This window comes from Trichosurus vulpecula, chromosome 1, assembly GCF_011100635.1.
Source record: "Trichosurus vulpecula isolate mTriVul1 chromosome 1, mTriVul1.pri, whole genome shotgun sequence".
NCBI lineage: Eukaryota > Metazoa > Chordata > Mammalia > Diprotodontia > Phalangeridae > Trichosurus > Trichosurus vulpecula.
Window position 1 is genome coordinate 204,993,343 of NC_050573.1, and position 16,349 is coordinate 205,009,691.

Here is a 16,349-nt window from a genome sequence, read left to right on the forward strand (position 1 = left end):
TGAGGCCTCCTTTCCTCATCTGTCAAGTGAAGGTTGTACTAGATGGCTTTCACAGGCTCTTACTGTTTTAGACTCCTGATGTCAAAGGAGCAGAGAAAAAAAATGAATACAAATTAGCAACAGTTCTTCATCAAAAGGTTTAAGAGCATGTCAAGTTCCAAGAGTCCCTCAGTTAAGATTCAATTATTTGTGCTTTCAAGAAAGTCCTTTATGCACACTTTTACAATCATACCTTTTGTTTCCCAATGTCTATTAGCTCAGTTGTGCCACCTAGTTGTCTTATGTTTGCAGCTGCAACTTCCATCATTCGATTAATTTCTTCTCTTTTCTCTGGCCATGCAGAAACACTCTGGATTGCCACCCATTCTGCAAGCTTCTGTTTGTGGATAACAAACAAGCATAGATTATTAGAATGCTATTTCACAAGAGAAGAACAGTATCAAAAGCCTACATTTAATGTCAAAATTAACAATGAACGTCTTGTTAAAACTGTTCCTTTTGGACTAATTAAGTAGAATTAATAGCTGTTGTTTTATCTTCTGTGCTTTGAAAATGACCGGTATAGCAGAGTATCAATTTTAGAAACGACATTTTAATACAAATTCACTATGTACTAATAGTGGGAACATTATACTAATATGGCATAAATGAGTCCACAAAAATACCTAGTAATGCCTAAAAATGTAAGCAAAAGACACTGAAAACATCTAATCACTTTTAAGTTCTCTGAGTCTACACAAATCATTCCATCTTTTTTTTTAAATCAATGCCAGCTTCTAAAACCCAATTCTCTAAAGTGTAATCTTGTGAAACAAGATGGTTTCATCTTAAATATTATCCCTTTAGAAGCTACAGCTCTAAAATTCTACAATTTTGTCATCTAAACTCAGGAACAAATTTCATTTAAAACCAGCTCTCCCTTTTCCCCAAATGGTGACTGACAATCTTGGAGCCAAGGCTTCAGTAGATCCATAATGGACAAGCAAATGTCTTCCAAAATCAGGCACATGAGGTATCCTAAACTGAAAAGATTAATAAGTGTATCAGCACTAGTTTCTCATATAGTAACTTCAGTTTCTATAGAAATGAATGTTGAAGATTTTCTGTCATGTCACAAGTAACATGTCATTATAAAAAAGAGCAACACAAATTACAGACAAATCTGAAAGTTTTTCAGAAAATATACAAATGAGCTTACTAAGATGATACATACACTTAATGGGAAGGATTAAAAAAGTTTTTAATGCAGAGTAAAGAACATTTTCTTACCTTTATGTATTGATCCTGGTGTTTATCAATATGACTAAACAGTTCAGTGAGGACAGGCATTTTCTGACTCAGTGAATGATTCTGGAAACTCTGAGAAGAAAAGATTGTGTCCAATGCTCGAAATCTGTAACAATAACAAAGACCATGTAGTCTGAAAGCAAGAATACCCTATCACAAGACTTCTGACTCCACCCCCCAAGGCAAGGATTACAAAAGCAAAATCACAAGAACATGAATTACAACATCAGAAAGAAAAGTTTTCCTTCCTGTAACACTACAGAAGCTTTGGGAAGGTGAAAATAAGATTAGCTTAACTTTATAATAATTGATTTTTTTTTCTCTTGAAGATAAAATGTACCACAATATGCTCAATAGTATTATATAAAAGGTAGGTGTGGAATTTAAAGACAACAGGGATAAAGATGAAAAGATTAATAAATCAAATGAGAAAACTCACTCTGCCAATGCAGATGAATTCTTCTTCTACAATTCAGTCTTTCATAGTGGCCTAACACTAAAAAGTTAAGTGACTTGCACAAGGCTACTGTTTGTGGCAGAGGTTTCCCTAAGTTGAAACTAGCTCTCTTTATTCATACTCTATTTTGAGGATAATAGTTAATGAAAATTAAAGCAGTGTAAAACACGATTGACTTTACCTTCATTCTTGTGTATATATATATGATTGTTATCCTTTTCTTTTAAAAGAAAAAAATATGCTAGCTTATACTGCAATGACAATTCAATTCTGGGAGGCCCAGAATTGGGTCTTATTATACTTTAGCAGGATATACTTGTCTTGAGGTTAAAAAAAAAAAAGGTAAAACAAGGATAATCAACCCTTTGAACTTTGGATCAGATACATGTGACTCTTATTCTAGAGGCAGAAATCCAGAATATTTCACTCAAGTTAAGATTTAGTTTAACTAGGAATAAGAGAAAACATTTTTAACATGTGGAGCAGCTGGTCAGACCCAGGTCCCCTGGGAGAACAATCTTTTTGACTGAAGGCTTCTCATGCAAGAGACTGTGGTCAAACTGCCCTGACATTAGAAATGTGAAAGTGAAAGAAAGCCTTTTACCCTGAATAAACACTGCTAAATTAAAAAAGGAATACTTCTGCCATTAGTACTTTTGAAACTATAACTTCGTCTTCTCCAACTACATCCAACCTGCTTCGATTATGGAATTCAGATTGCTCTGTTGAAACCTCAAGTCCTAGCTGAGGAGAAGCTCTGACATCCTGAGCAAATGAGCTCTGAAATGACATTAAGTATTGTAGAATTGCAGCTGCTGTGTGTGAGGATCCACTAAATCAGTCATGTTCTGAAGTGGGATGCCAGATTAATGCCTGTGCATTGACATATTGTGGTTAAATGGCACTCTTCATACTTCAGGATTACAAAGTGATTTATAAAGAGAGAGATGACTTTCTCTGCCTCTGCAATGGATAGTGGCAGTTGTTTAAACAGACTGGGAGAATTACCACAATACTATATAGCAATTCCCAAAGGTACCTAGAAGTTGCAGTTGGGATTTTAAGTGGTTAGGAAACAAAATTACTCAGTTTCCAATATTCTCCCTTTCCCTCTTCAAACTCTCTTCATAGAGGATGGAATGTTTGTAACCCCAGTTAATATGAACCTGGTTTGATAGGCTCTTAGAACCTTTGAACCTTAAAATTATGTAGTCTTTATCTAAATCAGCAAGATCATAAAAACGTATCTTCATTACTCATAAAGATATTAAATATTACCAACACAGCAGTTTACAAATGTAAACTTGGCAATTTAGAAAAGTCTCCACTATGACAACTTGTCTGAAATGCTTTTGAAGAGGCTCTTGTTTATATTAGCATTGCCATAGAGCAGAGGTATTGAACTTGGCCAACAAAAGGAGTGCAACCAGAACTAGATTAAAATACAACTGGGAAATGTTTAGCAAAATAAATAAACAATACAGATAATGCTAATGTGTGGTTTTTTTAAGTCAAGATGTGGGCTTCAGGGATCTTATTTTATTTGAGTTTAATACTACTGCTCTAGACGATCTAAAAATCCCCTAGTACTGAGATTCTGTGATTTTTACATAGTTCTCACAAATTACCTGTAACAGGCAGAAAAGACAGGTTTAGTCAGAAAATGACAGTTAAATAGGTAATGTAACTAGGCCCAAGCTCATGCAGTAATCAAATGTTAAAATCTAAATTAGAATCTAGGGTGCAACAAAAACACATGTTACTTAGGAAAGAACTTCCTATTTGATAAAAATTGCTGAGAAAACTAGAAAGCGGTCTAACAAAAATTAGGTTTAAACCAACATCTTACAGCATATCCCATAATGCACTCAAAATGGATGCGAGACTTCAATCTTAAAGATCATGCTACTAAAAATTAGAAAAGCAGATTATATGCCTCTCCCAGCTATGGGTAGACAACGAACTCTGAACCAAACAAGTGACAGAGGTAAATGACAAAAGAAGTTAAATCTGACTGCATGAAACTGAAAAACTTCTGTACAAACAAAATTAATGCATCTGGGATTAAAAAAGAAGTGGGAGAATGAGTAAAAATCATCTTTGTATCATTTCTTAGATAAGGATTTGGTATCCAAGATACATAAACAAATTAGGGGTGTGTGTGTGTGCATGCAAAAGCAATTATCCAACAGATAAATGGTCAAAAGGTACGAACAATTAACAACTACAAGAAATAATGTTCCAAATTACTGATAAGAGAAACGCAAATCAAAACAACTCTCATTTCCTACAAATTAGCAAAGATGACAAAAGATGGGAATTACCAATATTGGAGGGGTTATCAGAAGATAGGTACATATTATTAAAGCTGTGCTAGTATATTAATACATCTAAAACTGCAACATGCTAGAAGGAATACTAGATTTGGAGTCAGACAACATGGATTCAAATTCTGGCTCTGTCAGAATTTCCTCCGTGTGGTCTTGGTCAAATCATATAGCCTCTTTGGGCCTTAGTTTCCACATAGCAAAATGATGGAGTTAGACTAGAGGTCTCCTAAGACTCCTGTGGATCTATATTTCAGATTCTACATTCTTGGGCAGGCGTAACTGAAATGAGCTGAATTTGGAGCTGAGTTGGAATAAGAGAGCAGGTTGGATTGCTTTTGGGGAAATGTGTATTGTTTTTAATGATCCTAAGCTGTTACATAAGCCAAAAAAAAAAAGCCATCTTTTTAACATTAATATTCTTCCAATGATGCTTTGTTTCTATAGATCATGAAACATCATAACTTCTAAAGAATCAAAATTACAAGTGACTTAAAGGGCAGTGATAAGATTTATGGTAGGCGTAGGGTTGGGCTTTAGCACATTATCAAAGATGACCAACCTAAGAAAATCTGTATGGGAAGTCATCAAGGCAATGTACAATTGCAAAAAAAAAAAAAAAAAAAAGGCACTACCCAAGTTTTGCACTGGTATCTACTGATGTTAAAAGACCTAGAGAAAGAATTGTACAGGATATGGATGGCTCACTATCTGGTCCCAATACAAAGTGGCCACATTAATGAGATCAGAATCACTAAAGTACTGGAGGGATCTTTTCTAGCTGAACTACTCTAAGATATGCTGGATGACTGACAGAAAATATCCCCAAGCAAGAGAGCAAACATATACTGTTATCTCTGCAGATGGCAAAAGAAACTTACTCCAGATCGGTAACTTATTACTGAAAGTAATGAATGATTGTCAGTTAAAGTGGGTTTTTTTCAGCTTTCTGCCTATCCCTCCGCAGAGCCTTCAGATTAGGATTACTTAAAAAAAAAAAAAAAGTCAGCATTCAATTTTCTCCCCGTCCCTCCCCTTCTCCCTCCCCAAGACCAAATGCTCTGATATAGACTTTACATATATATTTCCTATTAAATATATTTTCACATTAGTCATGTTGTATAGAAGAATTAGAACAAATGGGAGGAACCATGAAAAATAAAAATAAGAAACAAAACAAAATTTAAAAAATAGCCAGCTTCGCTCTGCATTCAGACTCCATGGTTCTTTCGCTGGATGTGGATGGCATTTTCCATCATGAGTCTTTCGGAATTTTTTGGGGGGGAATTGTTTTAAGTCCTTGCACTGCTGAGAAAGGCTAAGTCTATCAAAGTCAGTTGTCTTACACCGTGGCTGTTACTGTTTACAATGTTCTCCTGGTTCTGCTCACTTCATTCAGCATCAGTTCATATAAGTCTTTCCAGGCTTTTCTGAAGTCTGCCTGTTCATCATTTCTTATACACAATCATATTCCATTACATTCATATACCACAACTTGTTCAGCCATTCCCCAACTGATGGGGATCCTCTCAATTTCCAATTCTTAGCCACCACAAAAAGAGCTGCTATAAATATTTTTATACATGTAGGTCCGTTTCCCATTTTTATGATCTCTTTGGGATATGGCCCTAGAAGTGGTATTGCTAAGAGGAGTACTCTTTTGTTCAATTATGTACCAAATCCTTTAGAGGGCTATCATTTTTATGTGCCTTGGTCAAATGTGGTATAGAAGTAATCTGGGTGCTGAGTCTATGCCAGGAAAGCACACGCCCTGTTGGGTCCTCTCAAACTTTGAGTACAAGCCTTGTGACGGATGTTACCTAACGACAAGCCTAACTAAATTTGGAGAGGTTCCTGACAAAACTGTCTGCAGTTAATAAATTTTTCTGCTACAGCAATTCTTGAAGATCTATTAAATAATAATAGCTAACATTTATATATTGCTTCCTAGGTATGAGACTAAGCACTTTACAAATATTCTTTTATCCTCACAACTACCCCAAGAGGTAAGTGCTATTATCATCTCCATTTTACAGTTGAGGAAACTGAGGCAAACAGCGCTTAAGTGACTTATCTAGAGTCACACAGCTAGTAAGTGTCCAAGTCCACATCTGAACTTAGGTTTTCCTGATTCCAGGTGCTGTGCTCTCCCCACTGCACCAACTAACTATAAAGGGGCTACAATCTGTATAGGTAGCAGCGTATTCATACCTACAAAAACAGGGATCACTAAAGTATCCATGTATTTAAGAAATGATGGACTTCAAAATAATTTATGAAAGTTTTATTTTCATATCAATTCTAAATGGACTATAAAATACCCCATTTTTAGAAATCTTTTAGTATTTCATTTGGGGATAAAGACATCAATGTCATTTCTCACTGACAGGTCAGTCAGTGTAGGAGAATGGGTTCATATCTTTGTTGGGCTAAGTTATGTTAAATATGATAGCGGCTTTTAGATGTAGCCAACATTCTCTGGCAAAACTGGAAAACAAAGGAATGGATTTAATTCGGGTGAGTAATTTGGACCCTGGCAATCAGAATACAACTGAGCTTATTGAGAAAAAAAATTTTAGTTAACTTAAATTTTCTGCTCCTCCGTTGAACGTGAAGGATACAATGGAGTTTTGCTACTGGTAGCTGAAAAACATTTAAAAGGTTCTGGAGATACCTAAGATACGTCAATGTGGTTCTGCTGTGATTAATTTCATTACTGGTCCAGCACTGAGACAAAATGGAACTCTAGATCCTCATCCTGAGAGGAGAGGTGTTTTGATACGTTCTAGCTAGACATTAGGACTTGGCCTGACTTTGTGAGGCTACTAAGAAATTCAAACTGTATCATGAAAAGGCTGTGTGGCCTTAGAACATTGGTCCTAAAGGGACTGTTTAGTTATGTGCTGTTCAACTGCAATTCCAGATGTGCCTCCTGCTGTTTGAATGATCTTGGTTTGACCACCTGGGCAAAAATGATTTTAATCATTTGCTACATATTATGGAGATTTTTCTAAGTATGAATGCAAGAAGAAGAAACTTCATTTCAGAATAAAAGAAACTAAATGACATTAAATGGAAATAGATGGCCCCTCTAGACTTGGAAAAAACTATGTCAGTGGCAAATGACGTAAAGTTTATTAAAATATATCTGTTAACTATATGGGATGTTACAAAAAGTAGAAGCATATTAAAGGAAGGGGTATGTGAAATACCAAGGGTGAAAGAGTTCAAATGTACAAAAATATAGGGTAAATGTGAAAAATTTTAATTTGGATCTAATGGGTGTGAGGTATTAATTCTCAATGTGCAAACCCTTTCCATCAATGCAGATCAACAACTTCTCCAGTGATAACAGAGTTGCCTGGGGCATTGAGAGGTTAAATGATTTTCCTGTGATCATTGAACCAGTGTGTGTGAGAGGGAAAACTTGAATTCAACCTGACGTCAAGGCTGGCCCTCCATTCTCTCTATTCCATGTGGCTTTTCAAGTATACATGCAGGAGAACTATGGGAACTTAGAGAAAGAGAACATAAGGAAAAGGGCCATTACTCCTGGTGGCCCAGTGGACAATGCTGCACTTACTGCCTCAGACATTTACTAGGTAACAGACCCTGGACAAGTCTCGTAATCTCTCAGCACTTCAGTTTCCTGTAAAATGAGGATAATAATACCAAACTTCAGGGGATTATTATGAGAATCAAATGAGAAAACCTGCAAGGTACTTTGCAAACCTTAGATAGATAGATAAAATACCAGGCATAAGGAAGGGAACCATGTTCTAAAGTACCCTCCCACATAGTATAAAAGATGGCCAAGAATGGTCAAATAAAACGAGGAACCTGTAAGGACTATTAAGGAAGTTGAAAATGTCAGCACCAACATAAAAACTGAAAAGTCTCTCTAACCACTATGGCCAAAGAGACCTGACTGTGGTTGGCCAAAGTATGAACTTGCCCATCTTGCCTGGAACTGGAATAAAATGACTGGTTTTGCCTGTGAGTACTTCTTCATCATTATTGGTGATTATTATAAATGTAGTTCCTTTACATACGTATGCTCCCCTATGTCCAGGATGTTGATCTCTAAACTATTCCTCACTAAAAGGCTCCACAGCCTTTTGGATGTTCCAATGGGACTTGCAAGAGATTTTCCAATGGGTGACAGGAATAGGGAGGGGCACGATGGAAGAACAGCCAAAGGAAGGAATTTGACATAATTGAACAGATGACCAGAAAAGTGTCAGCTAGGAGCTTTTGAATAACTGGATGCAGAGGATGGAGTGACTCTGACAGACCAAAGTCTAATATATAGTGGATAATGAAATTGAGCTATCTTCATACTTTTGGATACGATTAAGTTGGGAAGTAGAAAAGAATCACAAAAGGGTTGCTATTGTAAAAACTCACTATTCAATGGAAATGGCCTTCCCTAAGAATGGCTGACCATTGGAGTACATTCCATTAAAAGTTAAAGTATAAAATGATAATGTCCTATGTTTGCATCCAAAGCAAAGTACACAATGATGTGGTTTTGTAATTGGAGGTGTAGGCTGGAACAGACCAGAGGAGACAGGTTTCTGTGGACCTTACAGGATTAATCAATTCTGTCTCTTACACTAGATTATAATCTCCTGGATCATAAGGACTACGGATCTTAAATCTTTTTATCTCCCATGCCTTGCCCCACTGCCCTTTCTAAGCCAAGCAGAGAGTGTTTGCTGCTGAGGACGCAATACTATACAATCAGAAAATGTCAAGAATACCATTGAGCCATTGCTACTAGGTTCTCCAAACCATAATATGAATGACCAAGATACCAATAACTATTGTGTTTTTCCTCCATGCACCAAATCAGAAATAACAGGCAACTGAATAGACCATAGATGGGAGTGTAGGTCTACCTGTGAAAAAGTAGCACTGTGGATTCTGCTACAAAAAGCCCATCACAACAGATTCAGCTCAATATCTAAACTGCAATATATTAAGCACCTACAACATGCAAAGCACATGTCATTTTAAGAAAACTGTTTCCAGCTCCAGCCAATAGTTTTATTCTAAGCAGCTGTCATCATAAATTAATTCAGACTTTTGGGTCATTTGGTTTGTTTAAAAAAATGGTTATCACTACCTGTTTGATCAATTTACATTCAGTTTCATCTCAGAAGAACAAAATAACTGTTCAAACAAATGATTTAGAATAGTAAACATTATTGGAAGTCATCTCTCTACTCTATGAAAACAATCAGCTCATTATCTAAAGAGCTAAAAATTTGATCTTTTCAACAGTTGTCCTCAATAAAGTTCTGTTCTGGATAAACTGCACCTTATATTTAAAAGCAAATCTAATTTATCAATGTGTTCCAACTTCAAAACGATCTTGCCTACAATTACCGTGCACATAGATAACAATTAATGCCTTGTTACATATAATTCACCTTCAACAGACGTTTTTAATCTGAATTCTTTCCTGGCAAGTCAACAGCAATTTATTCCACTTTGAACTCAGTCTTAAGTACAATTTCCAACCTAATTTTCCTCAGAGGAGACTTCTGACACTCTAAACAGATTTCTTTGGCTGTTATCTTTTCACTAGCATTAGCACATTTGCTAGTTTGCATTTCTTAAATTCTAAGTTATCATTTCTTCTTTAGTATAACCAGACTTAAAGGCATCCTAAATATGCAACAATATTTAATTTTAAATTTTTAAGGCAACTAAGTTCTGACAACCAACCTGCTCCCCTTTCTAGAGGCATTTGGAGCTAACTTTTTTTTTTTTTAGGACTGAGGCCTTTAAAAAAACAAAAAAAGAATGGTAAAACCAGATTTCCTTTGACACTCTTAGCTTATCCAGCTACTGCCCTATATTTCTACTCTTCTTCACTGCTAAACTTCTGGAAAAATATGTTTACACAATCACATTAGAAAAAGTCTTTGAGAATGAAAGGATAGAGAATCTTGATTCTAACTTTGAAGAAGAAATTGAAAAAAGTTTAATGTTTTTATACACTGAAATAAACTCAGATGTAAACAATTAAGAAAGTACAGCTATTTATAGTGATGCTTAGTGTTGTTTCTAAAAGAGTGATAGTAGTAAAGCACTAGTAAACATCTTAGCAATCTTGGGGATATGACTTTTCTTTTCCAGCCCTCATATCCAGTTACCAGGATGCTTCAACAACTGGGCTAGCAGCTGTTGTGGGGGTGAAAAACCAACACAAGCCCAACAACAAGAACGCTGCCAGCACAGGTTCTTCTGATCTGCTTTACTAAGGAAAGCATCGTTAAGGGGTTAACAAGCTTACTTTAATTCAGCATACAAATACCATTCACTTAGTTCAGGGGAAAAAGCCAGCACCCTAAACTTTGGAACAAATACACACAAATTACAAACATCGACAGACAGACCAAATACAATTCATAGTTACCAACATCTAGGTTCAGCCCAGGGAACTCATAACAAGGGCTGGCCCAGAGTCACACTGCCACCATGGCTGTGGGCAAGAGTTCCGGAGAAAGCCAACCCCTGGTTTTATATCTTTTTCAGGGTCAAGGGTTGAGTCACACATGTGACTCACTCACGTGACCTAAAAACATCACAAAGAGGCGACATAAACCCACGTGGTCTAAAAGCCTCTGAAGTCCCAAACACCACTCAAACTCATGGGTAAACTAGGCCCTCCACTGAGACAAGGAGGTCACCAAGGACTCCCAATCTAATCAAGGAAACAAAGGCCAAACTCTTCAAGGACACTTGGTTGAACTGAGTGCTAAGAGCCCATTTTGTTTACCAACACACAAGATCTGTTGATTACATTTAAACCTCTAAATATAGTTTCAATCAAAATCATATTACCATCCCATTGATGAGGTTCCCTGAAAACCATCTTGGTAACTTTAATATAATCAAGTAACCTTCCTTCGATTACATATATGCTCACCTGAAAATGCTATCTGAAGTTATCTTTTTTAAATAACTAAAGAACATTCATCTGTGAAATAGAAAGATCACTGCATTTAAAGTCAGGGTGCATGGGTTGATTTCTAGCTTTGTTAGTATGACCTTAGGTAATCTCAGAAAGCCAGTTTGTTCTTATATATAATTCCTAGCTCCCTTCAAAGCTCAGTTTGGATGCCAACTCCTACATTAATTAACAAATATCTATTCAGCGCCTATTACATGCCAGGCACTGTGCTAAGAACATACAGTCCCTGACCTCAGACCTTTCTTAGTCTTCCCACTCAAAAAATTAATTTGCATCTAATGTTTCAATATATCGTTTTCTTACATGTATATATTGTTTCCACCAACAGAATGTTCCTGATGAGGGCAGTTTCACTTTTGTCTTTGTTTAAAAAAAGGAAAAAAGACACACAGTGCTTAAATTGAAAATTGATCTACCAAGTGACTTACTTACAGAAAACAGGCACTTAACAAATACTCACGGATTGATCCCTTATCTTTGAGCGGGTTGAACTAGATTTTTTCCAAAACCCCTTCAAGCTCTATTATCTTTTTTCTTTTTAACACTTTACCTGGACCTCTCCTATAATCAATCAGTAAGCATTTAGTAATGTGTCAGTAACTGCGCTAGATGCTGGAGATGGAAAAAACAAAGTCAAATAAACACCATCTGCTTTCAGGGAGATTACAACCTAGCCGGCAGAGACTCGTGTACCGGTGTAGGTATATATACAATGCATACAGAATAGATACAATATAAACATTTCACCTGTAAGGTGGTCCAAGAGCTGAGCCTTAAGAGAATCAGGGATTCTAAATTCTGGTGGTAGGAGTGCATTCCAGGTGGGGAGGGAACAACATAGCTAGTGCAAAAACACGGATATGAGATGGAATACCCTTTATGAGATAGTAAGGTCAGTTGCCTGACCGTTGTGTGTACAACGAGGAGTATTGTTTAATATGGCTACAAAGGTAGATTATGTATGTACCTGCTCATCCCCACCATTAGGTTGTAAAGTTAGTACTATGAAAATTTTTATTTCAAAAGCAAAATTATTTTTATTTCAAATTCAATGGGCAGGCCTGGTCCTTCTAGTGTCAAGGGGAGAGAGTGGCAGGGGAATTAGATACAACAGGGAAACGTCGTCCTAAAGTTAACCTGAAAGCTATTTCTCCATCCTGAAATATTTCCAGAGTATTAAGTTTGTAGCTGCCCTTTGTTTTCACCACTCTACACGGCATTTATTTTACTCGTTTATTACAAGCCTCATTCCCATCCCATTAAATTGGGCTCCACTGGGGCAGTAATGGTGTCCCCTTTCATCTTTAGGTCACCGGTTCTTACTGCAGCCACGCTTTATTACAATTATTTTTTTAATTGAACTGACACGGCAGACAAGGGTCTTCAAGAACCTCCTCCAGGAGGGAAAGTAGAAAATAAGATTCTGCGGTCACAGCACCTCGGAGCACCATTTGTCTTAAGGAACAAATGGAATTAAAGGGGGCGGAGGGTGTGTTATGTCAGACGTAGAGGACGCGGGGGTTCCCCTCCCACGATGCGGAATCTGAGTCAGAGCCACCTGTCCGGTCGGGGTGGGCGATCCCCTGCCCAGGTGAGGGCTCTGGAGTCCAGCAGAATCCCTCGCAGCGGCTGCCAGTCACCGGGTCCTCGCAGGTGGAGGATGAGGAAGTTTAAGCCGGGGAAGCCCAAACGAGGGAAAGGTTTGGGGCTGGGGTCACGATGGCCTGCCCGAAGCCTTCCCCTCGACCTCTACCCCGGCTTCCGGGGCTCCACCTTCCGCCGCCAGACTCCCCCAAGGCCGGGGAGGAGAACCCCGCTCCGGTCTGCCCCAACCCCGCGGAGATTCCGAGGCTCCTCCGGACCCAGATCCTGGGGGCCGCGGGCAGGTGGGGGTTCCTGGCCCGCCGGCTGGCTCCTCCCCCGTGCCCAGGGGCAGGCCCGAGCCCCACACGTTCCCCAGGTCGGCAAGCCCCAAACAGAGCCCCCAGAGATCGGGTCAGCTTACCTCTGTGCGCCGCCGCGGCTTCTGTACCACGTGTCCTTTTTTCGTTTTCTTTTTTCTTTCTCCCTCTTGCCCGTCCTTTTATCTACCCTTTCCGCCAATCGCGTGCTCCCTCTTGGTGATTGACAGCCGCCCGGCCGCGAGGGGGCGGGGCCCGGGGTAAGTGGATGAGAGCGGAGGAGTTCGGTGTTCGAGATGCAACTGGAAGTTCGCTCTTTGACCGGGGCTTCTCCCAGTCCGGGAGAGGAAGGATGGTGGCCCGGAGAGGACCTGCCGCTGGGAATCCCTTTACGAACCGCAATGACGCCCTCGTGTGGGGCCGGCCAAGGGGGGCAGTTCAGTAATGACTTTAACAAATTCTCTTGGGCGGAATCCCTCGCCCCTCCTTTGATATTCTTTCTCTTCCGGAAGTGTATTGCTATTCATTCATCACTCTGGGGCATTTAAGCGGCCACTCGGAGTATCCTTCAAATTATTTGGTATAGTTGTAGCGGTTTGTGTTTGCGCAGCATTCGTTGTTATCAGCATTTTCATCATCATGCACAATTAGTCCCATTGCACAGTCAAATATTTTGTTGTTCAGCCGTGAGGGACTCTAAGTGACCCTTTTGGTACTGTCTTGGCAAAGATACTGGAGTGCTTTACTGTTTTCTTCTCCAGCTCATGTTACAGATGAAGAAACAGACAAATAGGGTTAAGTGACTTGCCCAGGGTCACTCGGCTAGCAAGCCTGTAGAAGTAGGATTTGAACTCAGGTCTTCCCGACTCCATTTACTAGATGCCTTACTTGCAAGGCTTTGTGCTAGCCCAATGGTACTTAAATCCAGTGACTTCTGCTCTTCAAAAGTATCTCATGTGGGATTCATTCTTCCCCTTGCAGTCTGAAAAACAAAATATTGGGTCTCTGGGGCCAGATGGAGAACTAAAAGTGGTTTTTCTAGCAACCCAGGATTTAGAACTAGAAGGAACCTTAGAGATCATCTTCTAGGGGTTTTAACCTTTTTTTTTCTTTTCTTTTTTCTTTCTTTCTTTTTTTTTTTTTTTTTACTGTCATAGACCCCTTCTAAGAGTCATGGTTTTAAAAATGCTTCAAATAAAATACATGGGATTAGGAAGGAAGCTGATTATATTGAAATCGTTATCAAAATATTTTTTAAAACAGGTTCACCAGCCCTAGGTTAAGAATCTTTGATGTGGTTCAACTGTTACATTATATAATTTGGGAAAATTCTCCCTAATCCAGTCCACAGTGGTCAAAGATAGGAGGCTAAGCTAGGTAAAGAGATTTGTGAACATATTAAGCAATCTTCTGTTACTAATAGCAAATTCAGATTCCTAGGGTACAGATTTGGTTCTTATAACAGTTCAGATCTGCTTAAAGTACACTGCCAATCAGCAATATTCTTTGGCAATTTAAGATAGATAAGTAAAGCATTTCACCTAAGAGAGGCAGACAAAGAAGGGGATCAACTAAGGAAGAAAAGAGCAGTATTTGGAATACAACCAAAAGGATTTATTATCAGAATAAGAAACCATTCTCTGTTCAAGGGCAGGAGATAAAGAAAAGAGACCAAATACCAGCTGGCTACCATTAGACACAAATAGGGGTGTGTGTGTGTGTGTGTGTGTGTGTGTGTGTGTGTACACATATACGTATGTATATGTCTATATATGTAAAAGTGTTCTATACATACTTCTTTTTATCACTTCTTTCTATGGATGTAGAAAGCATCTTTCTTCATATGTCCTTTATTTTTCTTTTGTGTATTTATAGTAGTAAAAATGACTTAGTCTCTCAAAGTCATCCTTAAAACAATATTGCTGTTACTGTATACAAATGTTCTCTTGGTTCTGTTCACTTTGCTCTTCATCATTTTGTGTAAGTCTTTCCATGCCCTTCTAAGATCATTATGTTCATCTTTTCTTGTAGCACAGTAGTATTCCATCACAACCATATACCACAATTTGTTCAGCCATTTCCCCAGTTGATGGAGATCCCTTCAATTTCCAGTTCTTTGCCACCACAAAGAATGCTGATATAATGTTTACATCCCATTCATACTCAAAGTTATAATTAGTATTTCTGAATTTCCCTCCATCTTATTTTTACTCCTTTCTTTCTCAGCCTCTCTTTTTACCCTATCACTGTTACCATGTCTTTTCCTTCCACCCTACTGCGCCCCCACTTCACCCACTCTTCTAAGATTCCCCCCATTCCCTCCTCCCAGCCCAATTTCAAACTCTCTAAAAGTCCCTCCCCAACCCTGTCCCCCAGTTTTCTCACCTTTCTATGTGTTCAGAAGACTTCCACCCTTCCAGATGTACATGTTGTTTCTTTTTCAACCCAGATGAGTAAAAGATTGCAACATTACCAGCCCTCCACCTCCACCTGCTTCCTCTGTATTAGTTCTTCCTTTCACACCTCATTTTTATAATTGCTCCCTTTTACCCTTTCCTACCTTGTTTTGTTTTTTAGAATCCCTCCATCATACACAACTCTGCCCCAGCCTTTCTTTCTATCTTAGTAATGACAGTTTTAAAAATACTGATAACATTTTCATATATATAATAAGTAAACAGTTTGACTTTAGTGAGTGCCTGTGGCCGGAGTGGCCTTTGTTTTCTTTGAGTGACTCAGTTTATCTCATTGAGCCTTGCTGGGTGCTGGGTCTGCAGCTTCTCTTCCGGGGCAGGAAGCCCAGACACCATGCCTGGGAGCACAGAACTTCCTGTGTGATGATTCATGGGGCTGGCTGAGGAGAGGTGTTGACTCCAGAGCCACACCCTATTGGGTGTTAACCTAGTCTACTCCAGGGGGAGGGGCCAACTCAAGAACCAATTGGCCCTGGTCATTCAGGTGGCGCTTGATGATGTCAAAAACTCTATAAGAGGGGAGAAGACGGCTTGAAGATTCCCCTTTTACTTTTTCTAGTTGGCGCAGCAGCGGTGGCAAGTGTGACTCTGGGCCAGCCCAAGCTCTCCGGCTGAACCTAGATGTTGGTAACTATGAATTGTATCGGGTCTGTCTGTTGATATTTGTAATTTGTTTGTATTTTATTCTGAAGTTCGGGGTTCTGGTTTTGTTTCCCCCCCCCCCGAACTAAATGAATGTTCTGAACTTCAGGGTGCTGGATTTTTCCCCTGAAGTAAGTGAATGAATCTGTATTTGGTCTGTCTGTTGATGCTTGCCTGTATGCTCCCCTGAACTAACTGAATGCTGGATTAAAGTAAGCTGGTCAACACTTTCACCATGCTTTCCTTGTTTAAGCATATAAAAAGAACCTGTGCTTT

At 38.8% G+C, this 16,349-nt stretch overlaps 1 protein-coding gene across 1 annotated transcript in view; it reads right to left on the reverse strand.

The window, feature by feature from the left end:
* The window catches only part of CNDP2 (carnosine dipeptidase 2), a 33,728-nt gene extending 20,473 nt beyond the window's left edge, over positions 1 to 13,255 (reverse strand). Inside the window, exons 1-3 of the mRNA XM_036766777.1 lie at positions 13,062 to 13,255; positions 1,270 to 1,393; positions 233 to 376 (exon numbers count right to left, since the gene is read on the reverse strand). Coding sequence (XP_036622672.1) covers positions 233 to 376; positions 1,270 to 1,329 — 204 coding nt within the window. The 5' untranslated portion in view covers positions 1,330 to 1,393; positions 13,062 to 13,255. The remainder of the gene's footprint in view (positions 1 to 232; positions 377 to 1,269; positions 1,394 to 13,061) is intronic.
* Positions 13,256 to 16,349: the final 3,094 nt, after the last annotated feature.